The sequence below is a fragment of the Natator depressus genome, chromosome 8, assembly GCF_965152275.1.
Source record: "Natator depressus isolate rNatDep1 chromosome 8, rNatDep2.hap1, whole genome shotgun sequence".
Lineage (NCBI taxonomy): Eukaryota > Metazoa > Chordata > Testudines > Cheloniidae > Natator > Natator depressus.
The window spans coordinates 38,989,003-39,003,628 of record NC_134241.1 but is presented as its reverse complement, the minus strand read 5'-3'; the positions used below and the strand labels follow the sequence as shown (position 1 = coordinate 39,003,628).

Sequence of the window (14,626 nt, the reverse complement as noted above, 5' to 3'; positions counted from 1 at the left end):
GACCGAGTCATCTATCTGCCGCCCTGACCGGGAAAACCGAGAAGTCTGCTGCTTGCCAGGGGCTAAGATTCGCGATGTGACGGAGAGACTGCCGAGACTCATCAAGCCCTCGGATCGCTACCCCTTCCTGCTTCTCCACGTGGGCACCAATGATACTGCCAAGAATGACCTTGAGCGGATCACTGCGGACTACGTGGCTCTGGGAAGAAGGATAAAGGAGTTTGAGGCGCAAGTGGTGTTCTCGTCCATCCTCCCCGTGGAAGGAAAAGGCCAGGGCAGGGACCGTCGAATCGTGGAAGTCAACGAATGGCTACGTAGGTGGTGTCGGAGAGAAGGCTTTGGATTCTTTGACCATGGGATGGTGTTCCATGAAGGAGGAGTGCTGGGCAGAGACGGGCTCCATCTTACGAAGAGAGGGAAGAGCATCTTTGCGAGCAGGCTGGCTAACCTAGTAAGGAGGGCTTTAAACTAGGTTCACCGGGGGAAGGAGACCAAAGCCCTGAGGTAAGTGGGAAAGCGGGATACCGGGAAGAAGGACAGGCAGGAACGTCTGTGAGGGGAGGGCTCCTGCCTCATACTGAGAACGAGGGGCGATCAGCAGGTTCTCTTAAGTGCTTATATACGAATGCACAAAGCCTTGGAAACAAGCAGGGAGAACTGGAGGTCCTGGTGATGTCAGGGAATTATGACGTGATTGGAATAACAGAGACTTGGTGGGATAACTCACATGACTGGAGTACTGTCATGGATGGTTATAAACTGTTCAGGAAGGACAGGCAGGGCAGAAAAGGTGGGGGAGTAGCACTGTATGTAAGGGAGCAGTATGACTGCTCAGAGCTCCGGTACGAAACTGCAGAAAAACCTGAGTGTCTCTGGATTAAGTTCAGAAGTGTGAGCAACAAGAGTGATGTAGTGGTGGGAGTCTGCTATAGACCACCGGATCAGGGGGATGAGGTGGATGAGGCTTTCTTCCGGCAACTCGCAGAAGTTACTAGATCGCATGCCCTGGTTCTCATGGGTGACTTCAATTTTCCTGATATTTGCTGAGAGAGCAATACAGCGGTGCATAGACAATCCAGGAAGTTTTTGGAAAGCGTAGGGGACAATTTCCTGGTGCAAGTGCTAGACGAGCCAACTGGGGGGGAGCTTTTCTTGACCTCCTGCTCACAAACAGGGAAGAATTAGTGGGGGAAGCAAAAGTGGATGGGAATCTGGGAGGCAGTGACCATGAGATGGTCGAGTTCAGGATCCTGACACAGGGAAGAAAGGTAAGCAGCAGGATACGGACCCTGGACTTCAGGAAAGCAGACTTTGACTCCCTCAGGGAGCAGATGGGTAAGATCCCCTGGGGGACTAACATGAAGGGGAAAGGAGTCCCGGAGAGCTGGCTGTATTTCAAGGAATCCCTGTTGAGGTTACAGGGACAAACCATCCCGATGAGTCGAAAGAATAGTAAATATGGCAGGCGACCAGCTTGGCTTAATGGTGAAATCCTAGCGGATCTTAAACATAAAAAAGAAGCTTACAAGAAGTGGAAGGTTGGACATATGACCAGGGAAGAGTATAAAAATATTGCTCGGGCATGTAGGAATGAAATCAGGAGGGCCAAATCGCACCTGGAGCTGCAGCTAGCAAGAGATGTCAAGAGTAACAAGAAGGGTTTCTTCAGGTATGTTGGCAACAAGAAGAAAGCCAAGGAAAGTGTGGGCCCCTTACTGAATGAGGGAGGCAACCTAGTGACAGAGGATGTGGAAAAAGCTAATGTGCTCAATGCTTTTTTTGCCTCTGTCTTCACTAACAAGGACAGCTCCCAGACTGCTGCGCTGGGCATCGCAACATGGGGAGTAGATGGCCAGCCCTCTGTGGAGATAGAGGTGGTTAGGGACTATTTAGAAAAGCTGGACGTGCACAAGTCCATGGGGCCGGACGAGTTGCATCCGAGAGTGCTAAAGGAATTGGCGGATGTGATTGCAGAGCCATTGGCCATTATCTTTGAAAACTCGTGGCGAACGGGGGAAGTCCCAGATGACTGGAAAAAGGCTAATGTAGTGCCAATCTTTAAAAAAGGGAAGAAGGAGGATCCTGGGAACTACAGGCCGGTCAGCCTCACCTCAGTCCCCGGAAAAATCATGGAGCAGGTCCTCAAGGAATCAATCCTGAAGCACTTACACGAGAGGAAAGTGATCAGGAACAGTCAGCATGGATTCACCAAGGGAAGGTCATGCCTGACTAATCTAATCGCCTTCTATGATGAGATTACTGATTCTGTGGATGAAGGGAAAGCAGTGGATGTATTGTTTCTTGACTTTAGCAAAGCTTTTGACACTGTCTCCCACAGTATTCTTGTCAGCAAGTTAAAGAAGTATGGGCTGGATGAATGCACTATAAGGTGGGTAGAAAGTTGGCTAGATTGTCAGGCTCAACGGGTAGTGATCAATAGCTCCATGTCTAGTTGGCAGCCGGTGTCAAGTGGAGTGCCCCAGGGGTCGGTCCTGGGGCCGGTTTTGTTCAATATCTTCATAAACGATCTGGAGGATGGTGTGGATTGCACTCTTAGCAAATTTGCGGATGATACTAAACTGGGAGGAGTGGTAGATACGTTGGAGGGCAGAGATAGGATACAGAGGGACCTGGACAAATTGGAGGATTGGGCCAAAAGAAACCTGATGAGGTTCAATAAGGATAAATGCAGGGTCCTGCACTTAGGACGGAAGAACCCAATGCACAGCTACAGACTAGGGACCGAATGGCTAGGCAGCAGTTCTGCGGAAAAGGACCTAGGGGTTACAGTGGACGAGAAGCTGGATATGAGTCAGCAGTGTGCCCTTGTTGCCAAGAAGGCCAATGGCATTTTGGGATGTATAAGTAGGGGCATAGCGAGCAGATCGAGGGACGTGATCGTTCCCCTCTATTCGACATTGGTGAGGCCTCATCTGGAGTACTATGTCCAGTTTTGGGCCCCACACTACAAGAAGGATGTGGATAAATTGGAGACAGTCCAGCGAAGGGCAACAAAAATGATTAGGGGTCTGGAACACATGACTTATGAGGAGACGCTGAGGGAACTGGGATTGTTTAGTCTGCGGAAGAGAAGAATGAGGGGGGATTTGATAGCTGCTTTCAACTACCTGAGAGGTGGTTCCAAAGAGGATGGTTCTAGACTATTCTCAGTGGTAGAAGATGACAGGACAAGGAGTAATGGTCTCAAGTTGCAGTTGGGGAGATTTCGGGTGGATATTAGGAAAAACTTTTTCACTAGGAGGGTGGTGAAACACTGGAATGCGTTACCTAGGGAGGTGGTAGAATCTCCTTCCTTAGAAGTTTTTAAGGTCAGGCTTGACAAAGCCCTGGCTGGGATGATTTAATTGGGGATTGGTCCTGCTTTGAGCAGGGGGTTGGACTAGATGACCTCCTGAGGTCCCTTCCAACCCTGATATTCTATGATTCTATGATTCTAATTAGGCAGGCCAAAAAAGAATTTGAAGAGCAATTAGCCAAAGACTTAAAAATTAACAACAAAATATATTTTAAGGACATCAGAAGTGGGAAGCCTGACAAACCATCAGTGGGGCCACTGAACAATCGAGGTGCTAAAGGAGCTCTCAAGGAAGATAAGGCCATTGCATAGAATCATAGAAGATTAGGGTTGGAAGAGACCTCAGGAGGTCATCTAGTCCAACCCCCTGCTCAAAGCAGGACCAACACCAACTAAATCATGCCAGCCAGGGCTTTGTCAAGCCAGGCCTTAAAAACCTATAAGGATGGAGGTTCCACCACCTCCCTAGGTAACCCATTCCAGTGCTTCATCACCCTCCTAGTAAAATAGTGTTTCCTAATATCCAGCCTAGACCTCCCCCACTGCAACTTGAGACCATTGTTCCTTGTTCTGTCATCTGCCACCACTGAGAACAGCTGAACTCCATCCTCTTTGGAACCCCCTTTCAGGTTGAAGGCTGCTATCAAACCCCTCTCACTTTTCTCTTCTGCAGACTAAACAAGCCCAGTTCCCTCAGCCTCTCCAATTTGTCCACATCCTTAATGTAGTGGGGGGCCCAAAACTGGATGCAATAGTCCAGATGTGGCCTCACCAGTGCAGAATAGAGGGAAATAATCACTTCCCTCGATCTGCTGAAAATGCTCCTACTAATGAAGCCCAGTATGCCGTTAGCCTTCTTGGCAACAAGGGCACACTGCTGACTCATATCCAGCTTCTCATCCACTGTAATCCCCAGGTCCTTTTCTGCAGAAAAATTGCAGTGAAGCTAAAAGAATTCCTTGCATCTGTCTTCACTGCAGAGGATGTGAGGGAGGTTCCCACACCTAAGACATTCCTTTTAGGAATTGCTAACAGAATGCTGGGAATCATTAGGAAAGGGATAGATAATAAAACATAAAATATCATATTGCCTCTGTATAAATTCATGGTACACCCACATCTTGAATACTGCATGCAGATCTGGTCGCCCCATCTCAAAAAAGATATATTGGAATTGGAAAAGAAACAAAAATTAAAAGGGGTATGGAACAGCTTCCATATGAGGAGAGATGAATAAGACTGGACTTTTCAGCTTGGAAAAGAGATGACTAAGGGTGGATATGATAGAGGTCTATAAAATCATGACTGGGTGGAGAAAATAAATAAGGAAGTGTTATTTACTCCTTCTCACAACACAAGAACTAGGGGGTCACCCAACGAAATTAACAGGCAGCAGATTTAAAACAAACAACAGGAAGTATTTCTTCACACAACGCACAGTCAACCTGTGGAACTCTTTAGTAGAAGATGTTGTGAAGGCCAAGACCATAACACGGTTAAAAAAAGAACTAGATAAGTTCATGAAGGATAGGTCCATCAATGGCTATTAGCTAGGATGGGCAGGGATGGTGTCCCTAGCCTCTGTCTGTCAGAAGCTGGGAATGGGTGACAGGGGATGGATCACTTGATGATTGCCTGTTCTGTTCATTCCCCCTGAAGCACCTGCATTGGCCACTGTCGGAAGACAGGATACTGGGCTAGATGGACCTTTGGTCTGACTCAGCATGGCCGTTCTTATCTAGGTAACAAATCTGAGGAACTGTCCCAGATTGAGGTGTCAATAGAGGAGGTTTTGGAACAAATCGATAAATTAAACAGTAATAAGTCACCAGGACCAGGCAGTATTCACCCACTCAAGGAACTCAAATATGAAATTACAGAACTACTAACTGTGGTATGTAACCAATCATTTTAATCAGCTTCTGTACCAGATGACTGGAGGCAGGGGCACTGGCATAGAGGGGGCCAAGGGGCCATGGCCCGCCCACTTTTTCAAAGTAGACAGACCTGGCCCATCTACCTTTTGACGTGGGCCTGGCCCTTTGCCCCTTCTCTTCCCCCTGAGACCCCACCCCCTGGTCAGGCTAGAAGCTGGAACCCATCTGGGTAAGAGCAGCCTGCAGAGCCCAGGCAGCAGGGGGGAGCCCCTGACCCTCCATCTGCCTGGGGTGGGGATTCAGGGGGCAGGGACATGGGCTAAGGGCTTCTCTCAGGCCCTCACCCCACCCCAGGCAGGTTGAGGGGACTGGGTTCCATGGCCTGGCTTCAGCTTCCAGCTTGGCCAGGGGTGGGGCCTTAGGAGGAAGAGGAGCGGCAGGGGTGAGGCCATGGAGGGGGTGGGGACTCGGGGTCCCCACACTTTTAGGCAGAATCAGTCAGCCCTGAGAGATAGCTAATGTGATGCCAATTTTTAAAAAGGTCCCAGAGGCAATCCTGGCAATAAAAGGCTGGTAACCCTAACTTCAGGAGCAGGCAAATTGGTTGAAACTATAGTAAAGAACAGAATTATCTGACACAGATAAAAACGATTTGTTGGGGAAGAGTAAACACAGCTTTTGTATAGGGAAATCATGCCTCACTGATCTATTAGAATTCCTTGCAGGGGGGTCAAACAAACATATGAACAAGTGTGATCTAATGAATCATAGAATCATAGAATATCAGGGTTGGAAGGGACCTCAGGAGGTCATGTAGTCCAACCCCCTGCTCAAAGCAGGACCAATCCCCAATCAAATCATCCCAGCCAGGGCTTTGTCAAGCCTGACCTTAAAAACTTCCAAGGAAGGAGATTCTACCACTGTATCTAATGGATACAGTGTAGCTGGACTTTCAGAAGGCCTTTGACAAGGTCCCTTTCCAAAGGCTCATAAGCAAAATAAGCTGTCATGGGATAAGAGGGAAGGTCCTCTCATGGATCAGTAACTGGTTAAAAGACAGGAAACAAAGGGTAGGAACAACTGGTCAGTTTTCAGAATGAAGCAAGGTAAATAGTGGTGTCTGTACTGAGACATTGCTTTTCAACATGTTCATAAAAGCAGTAAACAGTGAGGTGGCAAAATTTGCAGACAATACAAAATTACTCAAGATAGTTAAGCAAAGCTGTCCAAAGCTTTTATACTGCTTGGACTCTCAGGGGCAAGGACTGATTAGCATAAGCAAATGATCCCCATGCTTGGACTAAATTAGCTCTAAAGGACATATAGAACTTGCTTATTATAGTAGCTTCTATTACTCTTTGAAACTTAAGACTGGAACTCATTTGTGTGTATATATGTTTACCAGCTTTAACCTTGTAAATAACTCTCTTATTTCCTTTGGCAACTACTTAATAAATCTTTAGACAGTTTATTATAGGATTAGCTACAAACTTTATCTTGGTTTGAGATCTAAAGATGCAATTAACTTGGGGTATGTGACTGAGAGTAACCTGAATATTGCTCTGATCCTTGATGTAACGGACCATCTATCACAAAGGAAAGCTTACCTGGGTGGCAAGATAGACCAAAGTACCAGATTGGACTGTCTGTGACTCCATGTTAAGACTGTTAAAGTGCTTGAGGAGTTTACACTTGATAACTGGTTGGTGAAATCTAAGGGCATGTCTACACTACAAGTTTATATGGACCTATGTTAGGTTGACTTATAGCCGCTGCAGTAATTACACTTGTAAAGTTCACATCCACATCCTTCTGTTGGTGATGTGCATCTTCACCAGGAGCACTTCTACTGACTTAAGAGGGGCAGTGTTGGGGGGGCTAAGAGCCTGGGCTCTCAGCTCCTTGCAGCTCCCCACCCCCCACCAGGAGCACAACTCCCGTCAGGAGAGAGACAGCGTCCAGTGTTCCCTCTTTTGGCAGGCCCAGTAATTCCATATCAACAACACGTAGCCACATACCACCCCAAGCAGGACTGCTAACACCCATAAAGCACAACACATAGCCACATGCTGCCCTGGGCAGGGTCACTAATACCCATGCACTATGACACACAGCCACGCACCACCTTACCAGGGCCACTAACACTCACCTGACCGGATGCACAGACATGCACCACTCACACAGGCCTGTTAATTGATGTTGACTGCCACACACCATCCCACGCAGGTCCACTAAGAACCATTCACCGTGGTATGCATCCTCATGCCATTCTAAGGTGATGAGAGTTATTCTGAAGTTGCACCTTACCTGGGAGTGGATATAAGGAAATGAATGTGTTGAAGTTGGGTTTATCTCACTTGGGGAGCCCTTTGAGCTGGTGGGAATAGAACAATTCTATCAATTGAGTTCCTGTGAGTTAAAAGTATGGTTGTGACAATCTTGGAATCTATCTGTGTGAACTCATGGATTCCAGTTTGATTTTATAAACTCTCTGTATGTTATATGCTTATGTTTGATTTTTACTGTATTCTTGCATCATTCCTCTTGTGTGAAGGGGAGGGGAACTGACCCGTGGGGATCTGCCCCTGAATGGGACAGTTGGTAAGGACCATCAACAGTTGAATAATCTTGCTGTAGCAGAACGCCCAGAGGAACCCATTTTTCCAAGCAACGGGTCAGGGCCATTTGGTCATTCATTAGGTCATCTGGCAAAGGGGACTACAACTTCATTTAAAAAAAAAAAAGCCTCCATCCAGCAAGAGAAAGGGGAGAAGACCAGGACCAGAAGCTGACATGGCTCAGCAAGAGGAGAAAAAGAAGAGGAAGAATCCTGAACCACCTGGAAACACACAGACCAAATCCCAAAGGCCTTTTGAAGTGAGGAAACTAAGACAGGGATTTGGGTACAGGATATCTGTATATCTCTTGTGCTATCTAAGAGTTAAGTGTGTATGTATTTAGAAATGCCTTAGCTGTGTTTGTGTGTTATTTGCTTACACTTTCATGTAGTCCCCAAAGGGGAAAGCAATACACTGGAAGACTGGCAGCTTCAGTTGTCCTCTGAGAGCATGCACGAGCTCTTGGGGATCTAAGGAAAGCCAGCACTGGTTTCAGGGCCCAGGCAATTGGTGTATGGGGTTGGCACCTGGAATGTGTTCCTGGAGGTCCATAGCCAGATTGACAGTGCTATACTCTGCCCAACCTAAGAAACAGAGCTGGGAAAATAGTGGCTTTTTTAATTCACAGGCAATTCTACCCCCCCCTTCCCCCCCGCCCCGCCCCCAAAAAAGTTTTGTTTTGGATCGAACTTAAAACCAAAATGTTCTGAATTTTCAGTAAATCAAAACATTTTGAGTGAGATTGAAATTAAACATTTCAATTGCCTCAGTTTTGTAAGGATGCAGGGAATAAAACCTAGGTACGCAGAGCCTGGGGTGGCTGATATTCCCACGATACCAGCAGAAGGCCCTGCAGAGGCACAGCCAGGAAGCGGTGTGGAGAATAGGCGTTGCAGGAACTACCACCCACAAGACCCAGAGTGACAGTACCCTGCAGTCCTCTGATTGGCCAAGTGCCCCTACTTAATCCCAGGTGTTGGCCCAGGAAGTTGTCTGAACAACCACATAGACCTTGTGTGACGTTATTGACAGAATCTGTAACTGTATAGATCGCTGTTGCAACCAAAGTCCTGTAGTGGCACCAAATCTTGTAAAAAGGGGGTCAAATAAGGTGTCTAAGACAAGGTTATGGTTTTCTTGTTATGATTATGCTATCTGTATATGTGTATCATTTTTGTAGTTGAAGTTATGCATATTGTCTCTATACTGTCTATATTTCAAACTTATGCAATCCTTCTGAGTGACACCCCAGACAAATTGGTGTCAGCTCTGCCTAGCCTGACACCAAGGCCCATCAGCTATACAACTGACCCACTGAGAGAAGGCAGACACGCCTTGTGACTGAGCAAGGTATGCAGGGACATGCCTATGGACAGAACTCTGAGGTTTTTCCAGGCCATGTGATGGACAGCTTGTCCTTGGGACAAAGAAAGAAAGATCACATGGCAAGAGACTATAAAAAGCTGCTGCAGCTTCTCCATCTTGTCTTCAACCCTGCTTCTTACCTCTGGAGGGACTTTGCTACAAACAGAAGCTCTACACAAAGGACTGATCATAGAATATCTCAGGGTTGGAAGGGGCCTCAGGAGGTCATCTTTTTGTTCCTAATAAGCTTCTTTTTATTATCCTTAATTCTGCTAGCCATAGATTTCTCTTTGTGTCCATTTGCTTCCCTTATCAATTTTCTGCAATTCCTAACTTCTGATTTATATTCGTTACTATCAACATCCCCTTTCTTCCATTTGTTTGAAATATTTCCTTTTTTTATTGCTGCCTTTTCTTCTCCACTAATCCCCGGGTAGTTTTTTAACCAATTTGGCATTCTTCCTAAATTGTGGGATTGTGGCTTTTGGGGCATCTAGTAAAGTGTTCTTAAACAATTCCCAGCCTTTCCTTACCAGAGCAAGTCTTCAATATAATGGGAACAGATGTCTTCAGAGTGAGCAAGGGAGCTGGCAGCCTTACAGGTAAGTAATGCAGGGGTCCCCAGCTCAGTATTTCACACTCTACCAGATGACAGCATTGCAGAGTGCTGGATAGGAAGTGGGGGATATCCTGGTCAGGTACTAAAGGTACCAACCAATTGTGTTACCAGGGAAGATGGCATATGTCAATGCCAAAATACTGTTGAGCTCTCCCTCAACAGCCTACTAAATCTTTTTGGAAAGGCTCATGCAGCCTTTGCAACTCAGAACTTCACTGCAGCTTGCACGGTAGGAGGTGTCCAATAAGGAAGGATCCAAAAGTGTCTGTGATAACCAAATAAGGGATGACTTACAGAAGAAAAGACACAACTACCATGCAGTTTGCCTTCCAGCAGAAGAGATATCAAAAGATGATCATCCACCCATCAGATCTCTTAGGCTTTGAACAGTCTCCTGGGGAAAATGGTGAAGACCCATCATTTTGAACATTTATTACTAGACTAGATAAAACTCTAGAAAATGTACAATAGGGTGCAGTCCTGCACCTGCCACAGATGATAAGCTGTGTGGGATCTAATAATAGTGTTTCTCCAGCATTAACTTCTCATTCTATGGGCAAGAATGGCCTATGCTTCCAAGATCTCAGAAACAAAACTAGATTTCCCTGTATGGCCCTTGTTGAGTTGGCATTTTTAGAGGACTAGCTGGAGAAACTGAATGAGTTGATTCAAAGTCATGATGATATCTGCTCCATAGGACTCCTTAATTTGGGTCACACTACTACTCTGAGCTATGAAATTCCTAATGGATCAGATCCTAATATGCTAGCCTCACCAGAGGAATCTCTAGCTAATTATCATGAAGTAAGGTAGCAGTGTAACTAGGTACCTTTCAAGCTACAGATCCCTTCGCCTGGTTCCACAGTCACCCAGTGTATCGCCTAGGTGGATCAGAATTTTTGACCCTATTCTCATATTCTCTGTTGATATAATTATCTTTGTTAGACAATCTGAAGAACATAGAGACAGGCTAGAGTTAATGTCAGAAGAATCAGTGGAGCCCTGGCCTCTCACTCTTTCTGCACTGCATCAAGTTTGTGTGTGTACCAGCAGCTGCAGGAAACAGGGGAGCCTGACTAACATGTGAGGGGAGCTTGACCCAGGCCAGGTGATGATGGCCACAAAATAGAGTTCTGTATCTCTTCAGCCCTGTTGTGTATCTGAACATGGTGTGTGCATGCATGTGTGTGTTGGCAAGCACGTATGTGTGGTGTGCATGTGTGTGTGTGCGCGCACCTGGCTGCTGTCCATGGCAGTGAGCATGTTAGTGAAGGCACCTTACTATAGGAGGGAGGGGAAAAGTTTATGAGCAGAGACTGATATTTTCAGCTTTCAGGGGAGTCATGTTCAGGTACTTCAGTCAGAGGATGTGCCTCCTTTGTGCAGGGCACTACCCGGGACGAGTGTCCCCTGCCCTGTCTATGGTCTAGCTCAGTGGTTTTCAAACTTTTTTCTGGCAACCTAGTTGAAGAAAATTGTTGATGCCCGTGCCCCAATGGAGCTGGAGATGAGGGGTTTGGGATGTGGGAGGGGTTCAGGGCTAGATCAGAGGGTTGAGGTATGGGGGTGAGGGCTGAGGGATGGAGTCGGGAATGAGGGGTTCAGGGTGTGGAAGGGGGCTCTGGCCTGGGGCAGGGGGTTGGGGTGTGGGAGGGGGTCAGGGCTCTGGGCTTGGGGTGGAGACTCTGGGCTGGGGATGAGGGGTTTGGGGTGCAGGAGGGGGCTCCAGGTTTGGGGGGGCTCAGGGCTGGGGCAGGGGATTGGGGTGCAGGAGGGGGTCAGGGCTCTGGGGTGGGGCAGGGGATGAGGGGTTTTGGGTGCAGTAAGTGGCTTTGGGTTGGGGGGGGCTCAGGATTGGGGCATGGGGTTGGGGCATGGGGTTGGGGAGTGGGCTTACTTCAGGCAGCTCCCAGTCAGCGTTGCAGTGGGGGCTTCCTGCCTCTTCTGGCACCACGGACCACACTGCGGCCCAGAAGTGGCCAGCAGCAGGTCCAACTCCTAGGCGGAGGTGTGCAAGCGGCTCTCACGTGCAGGCACCACTCCCCCCACCCCCCAGCTCCCATTGGCTGGGAACCAATGGGAGCTGGTGCTTGGGGCAGGGGCAGCATGCGGAGCTGATGCTTGGGGCAGGGGCACGTGCAGAGCCTTGTGGCCCCCCAACCTAGGAGCTGGCTGCAACCCAGTGCCTTATATTCCGTGACCCAGTATTGGGTCACAACCCGCAGTCTGAAAACCACTGGTCTAGTTCACTCCTTGCACTCTGCTCCCCTGCTGAGAATTGAATATCTCAGAGATCAACAACATAGTGGGGTCTAAATTATCTCCCTCTGCTGGCTAGTCAAGGGGTCTCTCCAATAGCATGCTGACAGCTTTGCTGGAGCTGAAACTGACCTGAACAGGATTAATCATCAAGAAGGGGAAAAGAGTCCAGAATAGTCAGAATCCCAGAGGCTAAAGGCAGCTGCAGGTCTCACTAGCCAGAGGAAGGACTGTGTGGCTAAAGCACAGGGCCAAGATTCTGTTGCTGACACTGCAGCCTGACCATGTCACCTCCTCTTTCTGAGCCTCAGTTTCCCCACCAAAATCTTCCCCGGCAGATGCCATATGCTGTCAGTGGGAACTCTACTCTGCTGCTTGTTTCAGTCTTCTGTGAGTCCCCATCTGTCCCTTGTTCTCTCTCTCCTTCCTTCATCTCCTCCTCTGTCCAGCTCCAGTCTCTCCTCCTTTCCTATTCCCTCCTCTGTTTTCACACGGCCTTCATCCTATCCAGAACACTGTCATTATTGATGACACTCAGTCATTGCTCACCCAACTGACACGGTGTCGTATCAGAATCCTCCTCACAGGTCCCTCAACAGTCCCTTCCACTCACCCAGCTCTTACCTGAGGGTTATTACACAGCATACGCAAGAGACCCCAAGAACCCCATCAGCCAGGCCCCAGACCTCCCCTTTCTCCCTTTTTTCCAGGCTGAATGTTTTTCCTCTTTGGGAGGAAGTGGTCTGTATGAAATTCCCACAGACAGAGGGGGAGCTTTACGCCATTTTAGCACATCCTGGATTCAGGGGCCACTTCAGTCCTAGAGATTGCTCTAACTTGGTCTGGCTGCTCCTGCTGGGTTCATTGAGCAGCCCAGAATAGCTGGAGCATAGTGCACTCCAGCCATATCCTCTCAGGCCCCTGTCCCAGAAACTGATAAGGAGGGATTTGAGGCACATCCCACCAGGCCTTTGCCACCATGCAATCCCCATCGCACCAAGGGTACTCCCAGTGGAGAGATCCAGTGGCTTTCCAACCCCCTAGGCTGCCTGAGCCCCCCCCCCTCCCCCCGCAGGCTTTGGCCACAGCAAGTGCCCAGCAATGTGCTCATGCAGACGCCCTTTATCTACCCTGTCCCAAGTAAGAGAACCCCTGTTTATTTCCATCTCTCCCAGCACTAGGAAAATTCACAACGACAATTTTGCTGCCCTGCTCTTCCCCAAAGGTTTCTCTGCAGCCCACTTAATGAGAGGCCTCATTTCAGAGGAAAACTCCTGCATGTCAGAATGCAGACGGCAGAGTAAGGGAGGTATTGGGCACATGGCCAGAGCCTGGACAGGAGGAGGCAACTTAGCCTGACAGAAGATAGCCTGGGGAAGTGGTTAGTTGGAGACAGACCAACCCCTGGCACTCGGAGGGCCAAAGACAGTGCCCACGCCATGCCTGAGATGGAGAAGAGGCAGATGATCTGCGGTGGGAGCGAAGAAACATTTTTGATGGGACCATAAAAAAAGAGTTAGGCTGTTATGGCGAACAAACTCAATGGAAAGCCCTGATGCCTTTGGGTTTGCCACAATCATGCTGAACCTGCCCCCTCTTCTTCCAATGTCTGTTGTTATCCCAAGGTTGGTCCTTTTGTATTCTCCCTCTCTGCCACTACGAAGGCTCCCATGGCTTCAATATCCACCTCTACACCAAGGAATCCCATAGGCCCTCTCCACTCCATCTTGTTTCTACCCCAACTGCTCCTCTGAGTCTGTTTAAACAAGAGTCTGGAATCCAGTTTTAACATATAACATATAACTGTACATGCTAGTCTAGACACTCCCCTGGCCTTTGTTCCAAGACACAAAGAGTTGTGATTTGCCCATGGGCTCAGTCACAAACTGTATCACAGAATCATAGAATATCAGGGTTGGAAGGGACCTCAGGAGGTCATCTAGTCTAACCCCCAAGATCTCCCCTTCAACTATCCTCCATGATGTTCTGCTGACAACTCAAATCAGAGCCTTCTGGTTCCCCTCCTTCCTGTGCCATATCAGCCCCAGGCATCCCTTTAACTCCTTTACTCCTACCTCTAATGTCCTGTTTTCTCCTTTCTTCCTCTCCAGTGACCACCTTTCTGAGCCCCTTCTCATCCTTGGTGGTCTCTTGCCTTCAGAACTGTGACTTTCTCTGGCCTCCCTGCCTCACGCTGTCCAAGGCTGTCCCAACATGGCTACTAACCCCCCCACCTATCCCTCCTCCATGGGATGCAGATTTGCAAGTCTTTAAAGTGCCTGCACCAAGACAATCTGCAGGAAGGAGGCTGACATGCATGCAGCAGGCTCTCTTACCGTTCTCAGGGTGCTCCATCTCCCCAATACTACCATCGGGCGTGGTGCGCTCATAATGATCCTCAGGAAGAGCTAGTGGCCCAATCCGGGGCCCTGATGATGACTTGCTGCTGGGCGTCTCTGACTCTTCTAGCCCGCTGTCATAGTAACTATGTTGAGAGGGGTCCTGCAAGTCCTGTGCCTGATTAGCTGCAGAGAATGTCACTCGGCGATGAGGTAACTGCAAAGAAGAAAAG

The 14,626-nt window shown here is 48.3% G+C and overlaps 1 protein-coding gene across 2 annotated transcripts in view; it reads right to left on the bottom strand.

Annotated features, from left to right (window-relative positions):
• Nucleotides 1–14,626, bottom strand: part of PCDH1 (protocadherin 1) — a 137,976-nt gene that overhangs the window by 55,877 nt on the left and 67,473 nt on the right. For both annotated transcript variants that reach the window (XM_074960815.1, XM_074960816.1), the window contains exon 4: nt 14,391–14,610. In XM_074960815.1, coding sequence (XP_074816916.1) covers nt 14,391–14,610 — 220 coding nt within the window. The remainder of the gene's footprint in view (nt 1–14,390; nt 14,611–14,626) is intronic.